The sequence below is a fragment of the Polypterus senegalus genome, chromosome 2, assembly GCF_016835505.1.
Source record: "Polypterus senegalus isolate Bchr_013 chromosome 2, ASM1683550v1, whole genome shotgun sequence".
Classification (NCBI taxonomy): domain Eukaryota; kingdom Metazoa; phylum Chordata; class Cladistia; order Polypteriformes; family Polypteridae; genus Polypterus; species Polypterus senegalus.
Window position 1 is genome coordinate 184678887 of NC_053155.1, and position 16800 is coordinate 184695686.

Genomic DNA, 16800 nt, shown 5'->3' on the forward strand with positions numbered 1-16800 from the left:
TATTTATGCTCACATTTCACAGTACTTTTATTTATTTACGCATTTATTTATTTAATTAATTTTGTCCGAAATATTCCTCCATGTGGATGCTTTTCATATATTTAGGGTCTCTAGAAGTACTGTATACACGCCTGAACGTTGGATCCATACGTGCATACTGATTGGCCAGAATTACAAAGGGTAGTTCGTGGCGCACGCGCGCCGTGGTTTCCACGGTGACGCGACGGATTGTACGACTCAGCCAGTATCCCATGATGCATCGGCGCCGCGCCTGACCTCTCTCCCCTGTCTGTGAAGCGCAGCGTGCGGGTGAATGATGGCTGCCTCGAAGCCTGTGGACCCGCAGTCTGGCAGCGGGTTGCCCCGCTGGCAGCTTGCGCTTATGGTCGGAGCCCCTATCCTCTTGGGAGCTGGTGCGGTGTACTTATGGAACCGCAGTCGCAGGAAGGAGGCACTAAGCAAGGGCAACTGCGAGAGAAAAACTCCGGAGGGCCGGGCCAGCCCCGTGCCAGGGCACCCTGACGGCAAGCAGCCTGAGGAGATGGTGAGATCGGGGTATCTTCGAAAGAGGATTTCGAGAGAGGGTTTGAGGGGCTTGCATTTAGTGGTCAAGGACACGACGGGTAGTACATGCAGACAGCCTAAAGTTCGAGAAGCTTTTAAACGGAGCATGCAAAGGGTCACCGAGTCCCTCGGTGGAGAAGGGGCTGGCACAAGACAGGTGGAGTGGTCATGTTTTTTTGCTTAAAATCGCCCCTCCAGGTGAAAGGGTAGGAGGCGGGGTAGCTGTAAATGTACTTTCAATGCTGCCTGTGGGGCACTTGCGTATTACGCCTCCCCATAGAGTGTTTACAGTAAGATCGTGAGAACAAGAACTAATGAAATGTAAAAAAAGTTATTGTAATGTAAATAAGTTACTTTATTACACGTTACCCATTGCACCATTATACCTACCCATGCTGTCATATCAGAATGGAGTATATAGCAAGGCAAAATACGTATCATTAAAACGTTGCCGGAGGAAGATAGATTGTTGTTTAACACCTTGAACGGGATTTTCAGTTTTTGTTAATCTGGTTTTTTTTTTAAAAAAAAAACCACTATTTTTAATTGGTGATTTTATGTACCCCAAATTTTACATGTGTAAGTAACAAGGAACACTAGCGGGTACATGACTTGCTTAGTGGTACATAGTAGGTGCATACCACATTTCATTACGTAAGGTATAAAACCACACTAACTAGTTAAGTGCAGGCTTGGTGTTAACGTCATATTAAAAAAAATGTATGAAGTTGTGTAAGCTGCCCTGACTTGGGGTGTTGATAAAAAATGTAATGATTTATTTCATGAGGATGAATTACACAATAAACAAAAATACTTGTATCAGATATTTGAAATATTAAAATGTGTGCTTCAATTTAAGGTTATAAAGTCTAAATAGTCGCAGTTCTAATAGGAATGTGTCATGTTTCTCCCTCTGATAGAAATTCATAGAGGCCTAGATCCCAAGTATCATATTTGTAATCACTGGCCTTGAAATAGTCTTAGCAATAATATCTCATGTTTATGTTTGAAATTTTTAAACTTCTGGGAGTGATTGTTAGGGGGCTCGGGCCACCGGCAAAGAATGAAATATCAGAACTATTATTTTTATGATCAGCAACATTGAAATAACATAAAATATCATTTCCACATGTCTATATGATCAATCTCCATTTTTTCACTTTTGTGAAGAAAATTAACTTTGACCTCTTATCCCATTACTGGTTGAACCCCTGGAGTCAGTTAATGCGGCATGCAAAACTTCAAAACTTTCTAATCATTTTTTTGCTGAAGACACCTGTTGGTTTGCTTTTTATCAATCATAAAGGTGTAATTTCCTGCAAAAAATATTTTGTTGGGAGCATGTACTGATAGCGCATTGCTGCACCCACCACACAATGAATCTACCTGGATTGGGACCTGAGTGTAGTGCTGGTAGAAAATTGAAATGTGCAGATGTAAGGGGTTTGCTGAAAGATTCCTTCAGTGTGCTGTTCAATTCACCTACTTTTTTTCTGAGCTGTAGTTATGTTTAATAGTCAAATGCGTCTTTTTGATTTGAATATATTTTTCTAAATTTTTCCTGGAGAAGTAGTAAACCGTTGATAAATACTGCTCAATGGCCTATTTTATTTTGGACAAAATTAAATACAATTTTGATGTTGGGATCACAGAACTTTAAACAACTTTGATTCTTCTCCCATTATCCAGTACTGGCATGTGAGACGTCTGTCAGCCTTGAATATTATTGGGTCATCCTCAAAAGTGGGGATGGTCATTCCCACTAAATTCCTAGATATGTGAGAAATAGTGTATCACCTTTTCCAGATTGCAGCTATTTTTTTCAGGGAATACAATGGGCACAACTGTATGTTTTTCCTAAGCTAAAAAGGGCAAATATTTTGCTCAATTTGTAATAAATAGCGAAGCAGTGCAGCAGACACACCTCAATCAGCTCTATTAGTCAATTAAAGCTCTGTCTAATACATTGTTGGAACTCGTATTGTTAAAGAAGACAGGAGCCACAGAAAGTAACTGGTCAAAATCGTAGTGGTATTGATGTTTCCAGTCTCATAAAACAATACGTTTTTACCAGAAGCTCCACTTTTCTTTATACTGTTTCTTTAGTCTGTCCATGAGGAAGAGGATTTTCAAAAGAACTCTTTGAATCTTGTTGATGTTAGTTTTTCTCACAGCCAGTTCAAGACCTAAGAGAGGAACAGACAAGACTCAATTCTAGTCTCGGGGACTGTGCTTTAAAAGAATACTCCTCCCAAAAGTGATATTTTATATGTTACACTGTCCATGTGTTTAATTTGTAATCTCATGTTTGCTTTAAGAATGCAGGTAAAAAAAAGTTTATTGTAATAGTACAGCTTAATAATAAGCAGTGCTGTACAACACCAAAAACATTTATTTTGCGGGGAAACCTCAACGTTTTTTGTGTGTTGTATAATCCATGTGTTGATTATTCCGTCGTTTGCGGCAACATTCAAAACATATACATTTCAACCATGTAAAACATGGTTAAATCATTATTTCCAGAAAAATCGGCACACATCACAAACATGAGATGCATTTTACATGGGAATTAGTTTTTGAATTTAAGACCTGCCTCTCACCCTCAACTTATTGATGAAGAGTACTGTTTTTTTTATTTTCACATTCCAGTTGTTTATTTGTAATAATTTTTACTTACCATATGTGCAACTTTAAATATCTCTGTCTTAGTTTCATTTGTAGTCATTCCCCCCCAGTGACAACAAATATAGGGAAGGTAGGGTTATTTTTTGAGCAGGGTTTATAGAGAATATAATCATTGCAAAGTATTTATCTTGCCATTTTCACTTACTAAATTTATTCCCTGCAATGTCTGTTACTTAACTGAAAAATAAATATTGCCTTAAAATTGATAATAGTAAACAAAAAATTCAAAGATGGTTCTAGCAGTGCCATGTGAGTGAATACCAAGATTACTCAGGACATTTTAATTTATATAAGCTCTTTAAAGCTGTTTTAGTATCAAAAAACTTTTTTAACATTTCTTCCATTTACATTTGGTTTTCTCAGAATAAATTTACTTTAGGTAAAGGCTGGATTTCTCTCATTTTTTCAGTGTGTGATCAAGGTAATTCACCGAAAAGTGATTTTTTTAATTGACCCTTTTTACTCATTCTTATCAGGGGTGCCAATAATTGTACAGGGGACTGTACAATTGTAGAGTCAAACTTGTCAATTGAAGTTTAATCAGATTTTTTAATATAATTCCTATAAATGGTTTATGCAGTGTTTTAAGGGTTTCTCATATGTTATCAGAATTTGTTGTTTCTGCCTATATACATTGAGGTGAACTGTTCTTAATTGTACTAATTTCTTGTAACTGGAGACTGCATCTCATTTGCTCTTGTACTTTTTAAAAAAGTGGCATATATGCATTCGCTGTGTTCATCACATTTTAGCTGTTATACCAGTGAACTTTACTTTGGCGTCTAAAACGAATAAAGACACACATTTAGTTTTTGGTAGTTCATTATCAGCAATAAAGCAATAAGCTATGCTGTTAGTGCAGCCATGCTTATTTTGCACTGTGTGTCTGCAATTAAGTTAGTGCATAGCATTGTAAGAGAAATTTCCTTTTGCTAGGATTATAAGCTAAGGCTTGGAATTAACATAAAGTGTATCTCATTTCATCACTGTTGTAAACTAAGCTGTTTACAGAGATAGCCACTTGACTTGAAAGTTTCCTTAGTTTGTTTAGTTAAGTCAGAAATAGATGTCTACTGCAAAAACAGCTATTTTGGTGTGAAGCCATTCTATACCCTACTTAATATTACCTCTTTGAGTCCCTGATGCTTGGAGTTGAATGGTTGGTCTTTCATTAACCAACTAATCAGAAACATGTTGAAAGTTAAGACAAGTAATGTCATAATTTAGTGCTATCAAGTGATGTCTTTCATTAACCATCTAATCAGAATCTTTTGGAACCATAAGACAACAGTGCCATATAATTTAATACTATCAAATGGTTGTTTTATTATGAATTACTGTAATATTAAAACAGGACCTTTCCAGTCTAAACCCAGGGTGGCTAACTCTTAATACATGTACACTTAATATCAACCATAAATCTTGACATATTTTAATTAGTTTTATTAATTTACCTGTGGAAAAATGTTTGTAAATGTCCTGTAGTTACTTCACTCAACACAGTCCTTCTATATTTAATATTACAATGTTGGCTAATTCCATTAACAGTTTATAATGACCTAATGAAATATATACTAAAAGTTTGTATATGTGTCTTCCAGCTTTTTTGAGTACTGTGGGACAGATGTTAAAACATGGCTGTTATTTTTTAGTTTCTTAAAATAATTGAAGCATTTTTTACTTTTGTAACCTACAATTTGTATAAAATGACATGAATTTTATAATATTTCTGTGTGAAGCACTGCACTCCTAGGAGCATTTTTCTTTAGGGTAGTATGACTGTGGTTCTTTGAACCCATAAAGTCTTTAGAGTTATCTTCTAGCCCTGTCTTGATCTATAGACATAATGATTTTTGTAGGAGGTGTTCAACAATTTCTTTTGATCATTGCGTGATGGGTCCTTTGAGTTTTGTAACAAAAAATACTCCCTCCATGATGAGAATTATTTAGATTTATATTACTAGGGTGTTGTACTATGTTAGCCATTTTGAAATTAGTGAGAAGTCAAGCAAAATGACAACTTTAATTGGCTAACTAAAAAGATTACAGTATGCAAGCTTTCGAGGCAACTCAGGCCCCTTTTTCTTGCCTGAAGAAGGGGCCTGAGTTGCCTCAACAGATATTGTAATCTTTTAGTTAGCCAATAAAAGGTGTCATTTTGCTTGACTTCACATTAGATTTATCTATACTAACTAGCAAAATACCCGCGCTTCGCAGCAGAGAAGTAGTGTATTAAAGAAGTAATGAAAAAGAAAAGGAAACATTTTGAAAATAACGTAACATGATTGTCAATGTAATTGTTTTTCAATGTAATTGTTTTATCACTGTTGTGAGTGATGAGTGTTGCTGTCATATATATATATATATATATACACACACACACACACACACATAAACATATATATATATACATATCCATACATATCTACATGAAAAAGTAATTGCCCTCTTGTTAAAAAATAACCTAACTGTGGTGTATCACACCTGAGTTCAATTTCCGTAGACACCCCCAGGCCTGATTACTGCCACACCTGTTTCAATCAAGAAATCACTTAAATAGGAGCTGCCTGACACAGAGAAGTAGACCAAAAGCACCTCAAAAGCTAGACATCATGCCAAGATCCAAAGAAATTCAGGAACAAATGAGAACAGAAGTAATTGAGATCTATCAGTCTGGTAAAGGTTATAAAGCCATTTCTAAAGATTTGGGACTCCAGCGAACCACAGTGAGAGCCATTATCCACAAATGGCAAAAACATGGAACAGTGGTGAACCTTCCCAGGAGTGGCCGGCCGACCAAAATTACCCCAAGAGCGCAGAGGCGACTCATCCGAGAGGTCACAAAGACCCCAGGACAGCGTCTAAAGAACTGCAGGCCTCACTTGCCTCAATTAAGGTCAGTGTTCACGACTCCACCATAAGAAAGAGACTGGGCAAAAGCGGCCTGCCTGGCAGATTTCCAAGGCGCAAACCACTGTTAAGCAAAAGAACATTAGGGCTCGTCTCAATTTTGCTAAGAAACATCTCAATGATTGCCAAGACTTTTGGGAAAATACCTTGTGGACTGATGAGACAAAAGTTGAACTTTTGGAAGGCAAATGTCCGTTACATCTGGCGTAAAAGGAACACAGCATTTCAGAAAAGAACATCATACCAACAGTAAAATATGATGGTGGTAGTGTGATGGTCTGGGGTTGTTTTACTGCTTCAGGACCTGGAAGGCTTGCTGTGATAGATGGAACCATGAATTCTACTGTCTACCAAAAATCCTGAAGGAGAATGTCCGGCCATCTGTTCGTCAACTCAAGCTGAAGCGATCTTGGGTGCTGCAACAGGACAATGGCCCAAAACACACCAGCAAATCTACCTCTGAATGGCTGAACAAAAACAAAATAAAGACTATGGAGTGGCCTAGTCAAAGTCCTGACCTGAATCCAATTGAGATGCTATGGCATGACCTTAAAAAGGCGGTTCATGCTAGAAAACCCTCAAATAAAGCTGAATTACAACAATTCTGCAAAGATGAGTGGGCCAAAATTCCTCCAGAGCTGTAAAAGACTCATTGCAAGTTATCATAAGCGCTTGATTGCAGTTATTGCTGCTAAGGGTGGCCCAACCAGTTATTAGGTTCAGGGGCAATTACTTTTCACACAGGGCCATGTAGGTTTGGATTTTTTTCTCCCTAAATAATAAAACCATCATTTAAAAACTGCATTTTGTGTTTACTTGTGTTATATTTGACTAATGGTTAAATGTGTTTGATGATCAGAAACATTTTGTGTGACAAACATGCAAAAGAATAAGAAATCAGGAAGGGGGCAAATAGTTTTTCACACCACTGTATATGTATATATATGAATGTGTGTGTGTATATATATATATATATATATATATATATATATATATATATATACTGCTCAAAAGAATTAAAGGAACACTTTTAATCAGAGTATAGCATAAAGTCAATGAAACTTATGGGATATTAATCTGGTCAGTTAAGTAGCAGAGGGGTTGTTAATCAGTTTCAGCTGCTGTGGTGTTAATGAAATTAACAACAGATGCACTAGAGGGCAACAATGAGATGACCCCAAAACAGGAATGGTTTAACAGATGGAGGCCACTGACATTTTCCCTCCTCATCTTTTCTGACTGTTTCTTCACTAGTTTTGCATTTGGCTACAGTCAGTGTCACTACTGGTAGCATGAGGCGATACCTGGACCCTACAGAGGTTGCACAGGTAGTCCAACTTCTCCAGGATGGCACATCAATACGTGTCATTGCCAGAAGGTTTGCTGTGTCTCCCTGCACAGTCTCAAGGGCATGGAGGAGATTCTAGGAGACAAGCAGTTACTCTAGGAGAGCTGGAGAGGGCCATAGAAGGTCCATAACCCATCAGCAGGACCAGTATCTGCTCCTTTGGGCAGGAGGAACAGGATGAGCACTGCCAGAGCCCTACAAAATGACCTCCAGCAGGCCACTGGTGTGAATGTCTCTGACCAAACAACCAGAAAGACTTCATGAGGGTGACCCAAGGGCCCCATGTCCTCTAATGGGCCCTGAGCTCACTGCCCAGCAGCATGCAGCTCGATTGGCATTAGCCATAGAATACCCGAATTGGCAGATGCACCACTGGTGCCCTGTGCTTTACAGATGAGAGCAGGTTCACCCTGAGCACGTGACAGAAGTGAAAGGGTCTGGAGAAGCCATGGAGAACATTATGCTGCCTGTAACATCATTCAGCATGAGCAGTTTGGTGGTGGGTTAATGATTGTCTGGGGAGGCATATCCATGGAGGGTCACACAGACCGCTACAGGCTTGACAAAGGCACCTTGGCTGCCATTAGGTATCAGGATGAAATCCTTGGACCCATTGTCAGACCCTATGCTGGTACAGTGGCTCCTGGTGCACGACAATTCCTGGCCTCATGTGGTGAGAGTATGCAGGCAGTTCCTGGAGGATGAAGGAATTGATACCATTGACTGGCCACCACACTTTCCTGACCTAAATTCAATAGAACACCTCTGGGACATTATGTTTTGGTCCATCCAATGCCACCAGGTTGCACCTCAGACTGTCCAGGAGCTCAGTGATGCCCTGGTCCAGATCTGGGAGGAGATCCCCCACAACACCATCTGTCATCTCATTAGAAGCATGCACCGATGTTGTCAGGCATGTATACAAGAACACAGGGGCCATACAAAGTGCTGCGTACAATTTTTAGTTGCTGCAATTAAATTTTGGCAAAATGGACTAGCCTGCCACATAATTTTTTCACTCTGATTTTTGGGGCATCTTTGAATTCAGGGCTCTGTAGGTTGATCATTTTCATTTCCATCAAGCGATGTGGTATCCTTTCGTTCCTAACACATTACCCAGTCTATATCAGTATAGGTATCCAGGAGGATTTCTTTTTCCCATTGAGATCTGATGTGTTTTCAAAGTGTTCCTTTAATTTTTTTGAGCAGTTTATATATATATGTGTGTGTGTATATATGTATATGTTTATATATGTATGTGTGTGTATATATATATATATATATATACACACATATACATATACACACACATATACATATACACACACAGATACATATATATATATATATATATATATATACTAGCAGAATACCAGCGCCACGGAGAGTAGTGTGTTAAAGAAGTAATGAAAAGAAAAGGAAACATTTTAATAATAGCGTAACATGATTGACATTGTCATGAGTGTTGCTGTCATATATATGCCTGCCTAAATAAGTCACCCTCGCTTTGCTCTTACTTTTTACCGTTCATTTAATCATGGCTAGTTATGGAAAAATTATAAAATGGAAGAGGATGGCTTTACCAAAACAATTATTGATGGCGAATCGATTATTCATAAAGCTTGAATTGGTGATCTGTTTTTGTGTTAACCTCATATTTTTCATACTTCTTCTCAAACTAAGGTGGTGCGAGGGTAAAATGAATCGGGATGCGCTGATCAATGTAATCGGTGTACCAGGAAATCATGCATTGACAAAAGCTCCCTTTGCTTGTAATGCAAAGTGTGATTAAATGCATTATTTTTAGCAGCGTTATGGAGCACATTCATCGAAGCGTCTCAGCTGTGCTTGTGCTAAGAAAAGGAAAGATTTTAAAAATAGCGTAACACGATTGTCAATGTAACCTTTTGTAAGTAGTGCCTGGAGGATTCAGTGTGGAGAAACTCTAGAGACAGCGTGTGTATTAACTTGTGGATTTTTCTGTGAGTATTTGGTGGCAGTCTGGCGAAGTTGCTTGGGAAGGCGGCGTTAACTGAGCTCAGCTCAGAGCGAAATGAGGTAAATGGGAGGGGTGATGATGGCGTGACTCCCCACCGCCTTAACTGTCAATCCCCACAAACACAGTCTCTCGCGAAATTTGCATAAGCACACCCCTTCACCTACAATTTTAACTTCGTTACAAAGTGATCAAAACTCTCGTTTATATCCTGCGTCCTCTCATTAAACTTGTATCCGCATTACCTGTGGGCATGTGAAACGCATGTGTATCCTGTCTATGAACTTAATTTAAAGTTTAGGTTTACACCTTGGTTTCTTTCCGAGGTAGCAGAACTCATGAATATGGTAGTATATGTCACTCGCTCGCTTCTTATTGTTTCGCTGCCTTCTCCATTATATATTGCATGTTTTCTTAAGCGCTTTTTGGAGGTCTTCCTGGTTTTCTACGTACTGCGTTGACAGTCAGTTCACGTGATTATTACTATTGTTAACTGTAATGGAGTTGAGCTGAAAAGACGTGGGGGGCGGAGTTTCGTGTGACATCGCGCCCCCCACGTCTTTCCAGCTCAACTCCATTACAGTTAATGGAGAAAAATACCTTCCAGTTATGACCATTAAGCGTAGAATTTCGAAATGAAACCTGCCCAACTTTTGTAAGTAAGCTGTAAAGAATATGCCTGCCAAATTTCAGCCTTCTACCTACACGGGAAGTTGGAGAGTGAGTGAGTGAGTGAGGGAGGGCTTTGCCTTTTATTAGTATAGATATATACACTGTGAGTGGAAAAAAAACACACAAAAATGTTTTTCATCACATCTTCAACAATAGTCGGCTGATTTACTTAATGTTTGATACAAAGTGTATGTAAAATGTTTTCCAACAACAGTTGTATTAATTACCCTCAGGTGTATACAATGTTCCAAATTTTATCAAAATCTGGAACATATCTGGAAAATATGTCTGCGTGTATATATATATATATGTGTGTGTGTATGTGTATATATGTTGATATGTTTATATATATATATATATATATATATATATATATATATATACTAATAAAAGGCAAAGCCCTCACTCACTGACTCACTCACTCACTCACTGACTCATCACTAATTCTCCAACTTCCGTGTAGGTAGAAGGCTGAAATTTGGCAGGCTTATTCCTTACAGCTTACTTACAAAAGTTGGGCAGGTTTCATTTCAAATTCTACGCGTAAGGGTCATAACTGGAACCTATTTTTCTACATATAATGTAATGGAGTTGAGTTGGAGATGGCCGTGGGGGGCAGTTTCGTGTGACATCATCACGCCTCCTACGTAAGTGCGTAGAGAACAAGGAAGAACTCCAAACAGCGATGAGCACAAAGCGCCATTTCACAATTGAGAAGGCAGAAAAACATTATGAAGCAAATGATGCATACAAGCATATTCATAAGTACATCTACTGCGGAAACAAAGCGGCGTGAACCGTAAGTTTATATTAAATTAAGTTCATAGACAGGCTGCCACTAGCGTTTGTAATTTAGTGCCTGCCCATATAAGGCCGTCCATCAGCGGCAATCCAATACAAACACTGCCGGTAAATATTCACGTGTGAAGGACTGTGCTTATGCAGAGGAAGATGAGATGGTCAGGGTGGTGTTTGGCACAAACTCATTGAAACTGCGAGAGAAACTTTTAAGTGCGGGTCTTAGCTGACATTACGAGATGGCACCAGCACAGCTGGGAACCTTCGATGCAAGAACACCAAGCGGCTCCGCGTGAACTGGCGCAGTGCACAGACAAAAGCAACAGTTCCAAAGAGTGCTGAACAAAACCGAATTACACAATTGAGAAGGCAGCAAAAAATATGAAGCGTCTGATACATACATATTCATAAGTGCAGCTACTGCGGAAACAAAGCACACGGTGGAAAAAGTGAATGTCCGCTAAAGGAAGACAGTGTAAAAAAACCCGTGCATGCAGTTTGTCACATCTCAGATAAAGAGGAAGGCGAGCTGTTTATTGATGCAGTAAGAAACTAATCGATGAATGAAACCTCTTATCTTTACAGCGATTGACAAACCGGAATGTAACTTGAACACAACACATCCTACAAATCGACCTGATTGAAACAAATAATGATAATCAAATCCTTGATGACAGCAACATTCAATAACACTCACAAAACAATTACTGTATATTGACAATCATGTTACGTTATTTTTAAAATGTTCCCTTTTCTATTTCATAACTTCTACTTCTCCACTGCGATACGCGGTATATATATATATATATACCCGATCTACAGTACATACTCTGCATAGACAAGCCACACGCTGTGGCTAATTGTAAGTCTTAAGCCTCTAATGCCGACATTGAGGTTGATTCGAGAGGATGTACTACGCGCTACCGATTCATTTTACCTTCGCATCTCCTTGGTTTGGGGCGTATGAAAAAATATTAGGTTAGCAGAATCATGTTACGTTATTTTTAAAATGTTTCCCTTTATTAGCACAAGCACAGCTGAGAAGCTTGATGCATGTACTCCATAAGCGTTAAAAATAGAATCACACTTTCAATTCCAAGCAAGCGGGAACTTTTGTCAATGCATGATTTCCTGGTACATCCATTACACTGATGCACACATCACAGCTACAAAAATGTTAGAGTCGGAATAAAGCGCGTTCCTCGACTGATCATTTCGACTTCCGAGCGTAAGCCTTGATAAAAGCATGGTTTTGTGCACACTGAAAAGCAAGCAAAATTAGATGCATTACAGAAGCGGACTTTGTGGCTCTTACTGGGGATCATTGGACTTCCATGACCGTTAGTAATTCTGATTACATCTAATTACAAAATGTTCAATGATCACACTGTTTTAGCCTAATGTACAAAATAATTTTGGCTAAGGTTACTCAGAGTTTAAAGATTAAGTTGGTCAAATTACCTTTTATGTTTCTGACTTATTTTTTAAGAAGAAAAACTGCACTTTATGTTGAAATTTTGGTTATTATTATTTAAAGACAATACTATTCTGAAAATCTACTTAAAGAACTTAAACTACCACTTTATTTTTAAGTCTGCCCAATTTTAACCAGGGATGATATTTTTGTTTCTGTTTTGAATTCAAATGCAGTTTAAAGGCTTTTTTTCAGAAATTAAAACAGCTTCAGTTTACAATATTCATGTACATGTCTATTATTTGATTCTGTCGCCCACTAAAACACTTTTAAATTAAAAAAAACATTTGCGATTTGGGGCAAATTTACGTGTCGATTACATACGATTAATCAAGATTAATTCTTACACAGCCTCTAATTAATTGGATTAATTTTTTAATCGAGTCCCATCCTAATATATATATATGTGGATATATATATGTAGATTTGTATATATATGTGTATATACAGTATATATGTAGATATGTATATGTGTATATACAATATGTATATATATATGTGTGTGTGTGTGTATATACAGTATATATGTATATATATGTATGTGTGTATATATATATATATATGTTTATATATGTGTCTGTGTGTGTGTGTGTGTATATATATATATATATATATATATATATATATATATATATATATATATATATATATATATATATATATATATATATATATATATATGCCAGCAACACTCATGACAATGACAAAACAATTACATTGTCAATCATGTTACGTTATTATTAAAATGTTTCCTTTTCTTTTTTGCTACTTCTCGCTGCCAATCACAGGTATTTTGCTATATATATACATACTATATATATATATATATATATATATATATATATATATATATATATATATATACATATATAAATAGATAGATATGACAACAACGCTCATATCAATAACAAAACAATTACATTAACAATCATCTTACGTTATTTTTAAAATGTTTGCTTTTCTTTTTCATAACTTTTTTAACACACTACTTCTCAGCTTGCTGGTATTCTGCTAGTATATATATATATATATGTGTGACAGCAACACTCTTAACGGTGACAAAACAATTACATTGACAATCATGTTACGTTATTTTCAAAATGTTTCCTTTTCTTTTTCATAACTTCTTTAACACACTAGTTCTCTGCTGCGAAGCGTGGGTATTTTGGTAGTATATGTATATATATATATATATATATATATATATATATATATATATATATATATATATACACACACACACTGGAACCTCGAGATATGAGTTTAATTCGTTCCAGCACTGAGCTTGTATTGTGAATTTCTCGTATCTAGAACAAACTTCCCTATTGAAAATAATAGAAATCCAGTTAATCCGTTCCGCACCCCCAAAAATATCAACATAAAAATCAATTTTCCTAACAAATAACACTGATAAATAATATATACAAGTGGAACCTCAGTTTGCGAGTTACTTGGTTTAAATTTTTTAATTAATTTTGACTTGATAAAACGTGCGATGTCTTGCAATACGAGTAGTATGGATACACTTTGTCTGCTGAGCGTCATGTGATCATAACTTAGCTGATGGTGGTTCTCTCTCTGCGCATCTCTCTCTTATCTCTCTCGCAAGACGCACGCATCGCTCTCTCTCTCTCGCTCGCTCGCCTCTCTCTCCTTATCTCGGTCACTTGCGCGCGCGACTGCCTCTCTCTCTCTCTCTCTCTCTCTCTCTCTCTCTCTCCCCTCTTGAGGGCAATCGTCTCCTATTCTCCGTCTGCATGTCCGCGATATTTTTATATACGCTTATACTGCAAACTGCTACAGCGAAACAATGAGATCACAAGCGCACAAACGCATATATCCTCACGCTACGGGAGAACAAGGAACACTGAGTGAGCTGACGGGCTGGCAGCGTCAGCTTGGGTGAATCTCCGAGTCGAGGCGGATCGGGAAACGAGTCACGTATACCCACAGCCTGGCTTGTGTCTCGTTACGCGAGCCAATGCTCGTATTTAGATCCGAATTTTTCGCTCATAGTTTCCTCATATCTTGAATTTCTTGTATACAGAGGTGTTCGTATCTTTAGTTTCCTCTGTGTATGTATATATATATATATATATATATATATATATATATATACAGTTGTTTAAGGTGTGTTCTGTGAGCAAAAATCCTTGTAGCACTCACTGTGGTTCCTGTTTAAAGTAATTCCATCTGTCATTCTTATATTTGCTCATATTTGGACTTGCGTTCATATTGCAAAAAGTGTGCAGAAACCCTTGCAGAACACACTGTGTCCTGAGCAAAAGTTTTGTCACTGAATTGCTGAGGGTTTTTTATGGAACCATATTAGGGCCACAGTGAAGAAAAAAATACGGACAAAGTGAAGAAAAAAAACTATATGTCGAGATGTTGACTTTATTCTCGACATTTCCACCTTAATCTTGATGCTTATGACGAGAATAAAGTTGACATGTTGCCACATAACTTATGATGGGGTTTGAGAAATTCTTGTAAATTAAACATTCATTTTAAGATGAAGTTTAGTTTACGATGTTCTACTTTAATGACAAACTACAAGAATAAAGTTAACATGTCAAATTTAATCTCGAGCTAAACGGTGAGAATAAAGTAGAAATGTCAAGAATAAAGTGGAAATGTCGACTTTATTCTTGACGTAAGCTTTGTGATTAAAGTGGAAATGTAAACTTTTTTCTCGACATAATTGTCAAGATTAAAGTGGACATGTTGAGAAGGTGTACCTGCCGTAGTGCAAGTGTGAATTGAATATCCAACAGGCTCTCCCTTTCCCACTCAAAAGTCTTATTCATAGGTACTACTTTAAAAATTTTTTCAAACGTTTTACCAACATGAGCAAAAGAAGTGTTCAGAAAACAACACTGCTCAGTTATTTCAGAAAAGAGACATCACAAACTAATGAAGGTACGGCGTCAACTCCTGATGTGGCAATTTCAGACAAAGACATTGCAGAGGCTGGTCTATCAGGGGAAGTCTCTTCAGCACACACTCTGCCAATTAATAAATCTAAGCACCGCTTATCCAGCATAAACAAACAATGGTTTAAAGATTTTGATTGGCTAATGGTCAAAGAAAATGGTATGTGGTGCTCATTGTGCATGAATTACTCAAACAAACACCCCCAAGAAGGGAGTTACCTTGGGTAAATGTGCCATACACAAGAATTCTAAAAGAAAGCTTGCTGGACAATGAAAAAAGTAAAACGCACATTGATTCTTCTGCTGACCTTTTAGGAAAGCGTGTACTAGAGCAAACTGGAATCAGTCAAATTGAAAGATCTGTATCTGTGTTAAATAACTTACAGAGAGAGAGATGCCTTTGTAGGAGGTTTAAGATCCATGCATTGTTTAGCAAAAAATGAGCTGCTATATACAACGTTGTTTGAAAAGCTGTTGGAACACTGTAAAGAAATAGGATGTCCCTTTTTACAACATCTCAATGTTGGTAAAAATGCACATTACACCTCTGAAAGAATAAAGCAAAAGCTACTGGATGACTTAGCATCAGAAATAAAATCTAACATACTGAAAAATATACTCACAGAAAAGTTTTTCAGTATTCTGTGTGATGAAACCACAGATATCTCAGATGTAAATCAATTAATTATTTACAATAAATATGTTTGCCAGGTCACTAAAGAGGTCAGAGTTAGTTTTGCATCAACCCGCAATATGATTGACGGCAAAGCGGAGACTATAACCAACACACTGAGTGAGACTATGGACATTCTAGGCTTGAAAACTGCTAATCTGGTTGGACTAGGGTCAGATGGAAAGGCTGTTATGATTGCGAGACAGAAAGGTGTGGCAAAACTGCTTAGAGATAAAACATCTGGACTCTTGGTCAACTGCCACTGTGTAAAACCACAGATTGGCCCTTGCAAGTGTCCAAGCAGCAGCTGCTGTACTTCATTTAACAAAACTGAACATCTTAAGGCAGCTATTCTGTTTCTTTCAGAATTCTTCAGTTAGGATGGCTGGTTTAACAGAAATTCAAAATATTCTGAACATTCCCCAGATTAAGCTGAAAATGGCCAGTGACACTAGATGGCTGTATGATGACTTTGCAGTACAGTCACTACGACAGTGTACGATGAGTGATGTCCTTGGAGGGCCCAGATCCTGGGGACTTTGATTATGGGAAAGCTTCAGAAAACTGGGCCTCTAGGAAGAAAAGAAGAATAAATATTTAACTGAAGACACCTTCTGCATATGCAAGTTGGTTTTGAAGAATATTTTAAAATTTTTCTTCATTAGATTTCCTATCATTTTTTTTCGTTGTTTTCACTTTTCTTCCCGACAGCGACGGTACTTGTGCCTCTTGGTTTATGTCATA

General features: G+C 37.5%; 1 protein-coding gene across 1 annotated transcript in view; it reads left to right on the top strand.

The window, feature by feature from the left end:
* Positions 1-246: 246 nt before the first annotated feature.
* The window catches only part of tomm70a (translocase of outer mitochondrial membrane 70 homolog A (S. cerevisiae)), an 87425-nt gene continuing 70871 nt past the window's right edge, over positions 247-16800 (top strand). The window contains exon 1 of the mRNA XM_039744996.1: positions 247-544. Coding sequence (XP_039600930.1) covers positions 314-544 — 231 coding nt within the window. The 5' untranslated portion in view covers positions 247-313. The remainder of the gene's footprint in view (positions 545-16800) is intronic.